Source organism: Emiliania huxleyi, assembly GCF_000372725.1.
Source record: "Emiliania huxleyi CCMP1516 chromosome Unknown EMIHUscaffold_1207, whole genome shotgun sequence".
In the NCBI taxonomy this organism is placed as follows: domain Eukaryota; phylum Haptophyta; order Isochrysidales; family Noelaerhabdaceae; genus Emiliania; species Emiliania huxleyi.
In genome coordinates this window covers 31457-34737 of record NW_005201384.1, presented here as the reverse complement: position 1 = coordinate 34737, position 3281 = coordinate 31457, and the positions used below count along the sequence as shown (strand labels likewise).

The window sequence follows — 3281 nt, the reverse complement described above, 5'->3', positions numbered from 1 at the left end:
CGCCCGAGCGACAGGCGTGGGTCCTCAGACTGCACCCAGGGCCCGAGCCTCACGGCTGCAACCCTCTGCAACCCTCGGACTCGGTCCGTCACGAGCTAGCCGGCCGCGGCACTTCGAATGGCCCCATGACGTGGCGGAGGGCTAAATCTTTTGTGGAACCAGTCTATTCCACGTATTCCATGGAATACGCCGTATTCCAAGCTCCCAAAACGGACGTATTCCGTATAAAATTTTCTTCGCTCCGCGAATTCAGACAGTAGGCTCCCGACCACGCCGGACCCAGCCAGGATAAGGCACGCTTGCCTTAAACTGCCATGAAGAGCACTAAATGTGCGATAAAAAATCTCTTGAAAGCGCCACAAAATGTATTTGAAAAGCGGATGAATTACGCCTGAACGGAGGAAGAATGGCGAGAGAATGGCGGGAGAATCTCTCGCAAATGAACAGCGAAGGGCGCAGTGAAAAACGATAAAACAAATCTTCAAATCGCCTTGTATTCATGGTTAGGCACCCTCGAACAGGGAAAGCGACAGGAAGTTGGCTGTCGACATCGGCCCACTGTCGGATAACGCCACCTCGCCGCCCGCTCTCTCTTATGCCCTCGCGGCACGAACACGGGTCCACGACAGTCCTCGAGTGGAGCGACGTGAGCGTGGCGCTGGCAGGGAAGGTGCTCGTCTCGCCCAACAGCGGCTCGCTGCAGTCGTCCGAGCTGGTTTGCATCATGGGTCCGAGCGGAGCGGGCAAGACCACGCTCCTGTCCGCTCTCTTTGGCGACAAGGACCTAGCACAAGGCACCGTGCATCTTCGCGGCGAGCCTCTCTTCAGAAACAAGAGGCGCTCCTCGCGCCGGCGACACGTCGCCTCCGAGATGGGCTATGTCCGCCAGAGAGACATCTTCATCGAGGCGCTGACCGTCAAGGAGACGCTGCTCTTCACCGCTCGCCTGCGCAGAGGCGTCGAACGCGGAGGTAGCGGCGCGAGTAGCCGCTGTGGTTCACGACATGGGCTTGCAGCAGACGCTCGACACCACCATCGGGTCTACGATGAGGCGCGGCATCTCGGGCGGGGAGCTGAAGCGTGTCAACATTGCGGCAGAGCTGCTGGGCATGCCCAAGGTGCTGCTGCTCGACGATCCGACCTCCGGGCTCGACTCCACCTTTGCGCTGCTGGTGATGGCGAAGCTGAGATCGTACGCCGCCGCGCACGGCGTCGGCTGCCTCTGCACTCTGCATCAGCCGTCGCTCCAGATCCTCGAGCTGGTGGATCGGGTGGTGCTCATGGCGCCCGGCGGCGCGACCGTCTTCTCGGGCGGCCCGGCCTCCCTCGCGGCGCACCTCCACCGCCTCGAGCTCGGAGCGCCGGACCGGCTCTCTCTCGCCGACCACGCGATGCAGCTGCTCTGCGACCCGGCCGAGTCCACGCGCCTCGAGAGCGAGTGGTCGACCGCCGCGCCCACGATCTGTGTGGCGGTCGTTCGTCCCGACGCCTCCGCCAATGCCGCGGCGGAGGTGTCGATGTCTCGGACCAAGCTGAGGCGGCGGGCGCGACTGCCCTTCCACCGCACCGTCTGGCTGCTCGCGCGGCGGCAGGTTCGCCAGTCGCGTTCCACGCTCCTCAAGGTGGCGCCTCGAGTCTTCCGCCCCCTCCCCGTCCTCGCCGAGAGGTGACCTGATCCCCCCGCCTGCACCTCGCCAGGCGGACGAGATCGCGCTGAACGTGCTCATTGGCGTCATCACCGGCCTGATCTGGTGGCAGAGCGCCGGCAGCGACGCGGAGCAGGGTGCGCTCTTCTTCTTCGTGGCGCACATGACGTGGTGGCCCGGCTTCCTCTACCTCTTCGCCTTCCCCGCCGAGGTTGCCGTCCTCACCAAGGAGCGCCTCTCCCACGCGCGCGAACGGAAGCAACACACGCTCATCGTACGCGCCCCTCCTGCTGTTATCAGGAGCTCCTCTCCGACGCGTACTCGATCGAGGCGTACCTCCTCTCGAAGGTAGTCGCCGACACGCCCTCGGAGATCGTATGCCCCTCCGTCTTCTTTGCGTGCGCCCTGCCCATGTGCGGCTTCGAGCCGGTCGCCTCGGTCTGCATCTGGCTGACCATGCTGCTGCAGTTCCAGACGAGCGCGATCATCGGAATGCTTTGTTCGATCGTGAGCGACCACCCAAGGTGCCCGATCAGCGCAAACACGCTGATCTCGGCCGTCAACGTGCTGCAGATGTGCGCTGGCGGCTTCCTACGAGACCCCCGCACGTACCCGGGAGGGCTGCGCTGGCTCAGTTACACGAGCATCTTCTACTACTCCTCCTCCATCATCTCCCAGGTGTCGTCACCAACCCACACCGCCGACCCGCGATACAGCCCGCTTGGGCTGGGTGCCAATGTGGCCACCTTGCTCGCCATCACAGTCGGCCTCAAGCTGTGCCTGTACGTGTCGCTAAAGAGTAGAAACCTCCGGTTTGCCTGATGAGTGATGTACTTTTCATGAAATAAATAACTTAAAATGCACTATATCGTATGCCTGGTTTGTGCAGAAGCGACCTCCATGCGCACGCTAAATAAATAAATAAAACGCACACCTCTACTAGGAGATGGGTAAAAAGGAACATGTCCCCGCCCTGCGGTCCTCGGCGCTGGCGAGAGGTTAAAAAAGGTTCCCCGCCCATCATGCCGCCCATGCCCGCATGCGCGGTCTTTGACTTTGTCTATTTTACGCCGATGTGCGATGATCCGCGACACAAACTCAAAGTCAAACAAAAAAAGATGTGGCCCCCAAAACATTGTTGGTGGCTTGGTCGTTGGTGCGAATTGACTGTCCCCGCGCCGTGTCACGAAGTCCATTGTTTGTGGACGTACTTTTAGCTTACTGGGAGAAAAGGGGAGGAGGGGTGTGTTCTCTGGCCCCTAATGTGTAGAAAACCTTGTGAAGTCTCTCGCAAACTTACGCGTGACAAGTGTTTGCTGGAGCATCAAGCATGGCGACCTCCGCCACCACCTCCCGCGTGGCTGCCCTCATGGGCCACGACGAGCTACGGGCGCCAGTATGGCTGTCATCTGCCCGGACTGCGCCGCAGAGCGAGGATGAGCTCGTGCAGCTCGAGCTCTCCGCCGCGGAGCTCCACCGAGGCTGGCTGCTCCGCTGCCTCAGCTTCACGGCAAACCGGATCGTGGCGGCGCTCAACGAGGTCGACCTCTTCTACGCGACCGTACCGCAGCAGCGGGTGACACAGCGGCAGCTGGCAAAGCGCCAGCCGGTGCGGACGCACATGGGCCACGCGTT

General features: G+C 61.7%; 1 protein-coding gene across 1 annotated transcript; it reads left to right on the top strand.

Moving 5' to 3' along the window:
- Positions 1-694: 694 nt before the first annotated feature.
- Positions 695-1331, top strand: EMIHUDRAFT_56919 (hypothetical protein; the record flags this gene model as incomplete). The annotated part of the gene is given in 2 exon segments (XM_005790227.1): positions 695-958; positions 972-1331. Coding segments are annotated over 2 exon segments (624 nt in total), but the record flags the coding sequence as incomplete, so codon positions are not given.
- Between the last annotated feature and the right edge of the window lie 1950 nt (positions 1332-3281).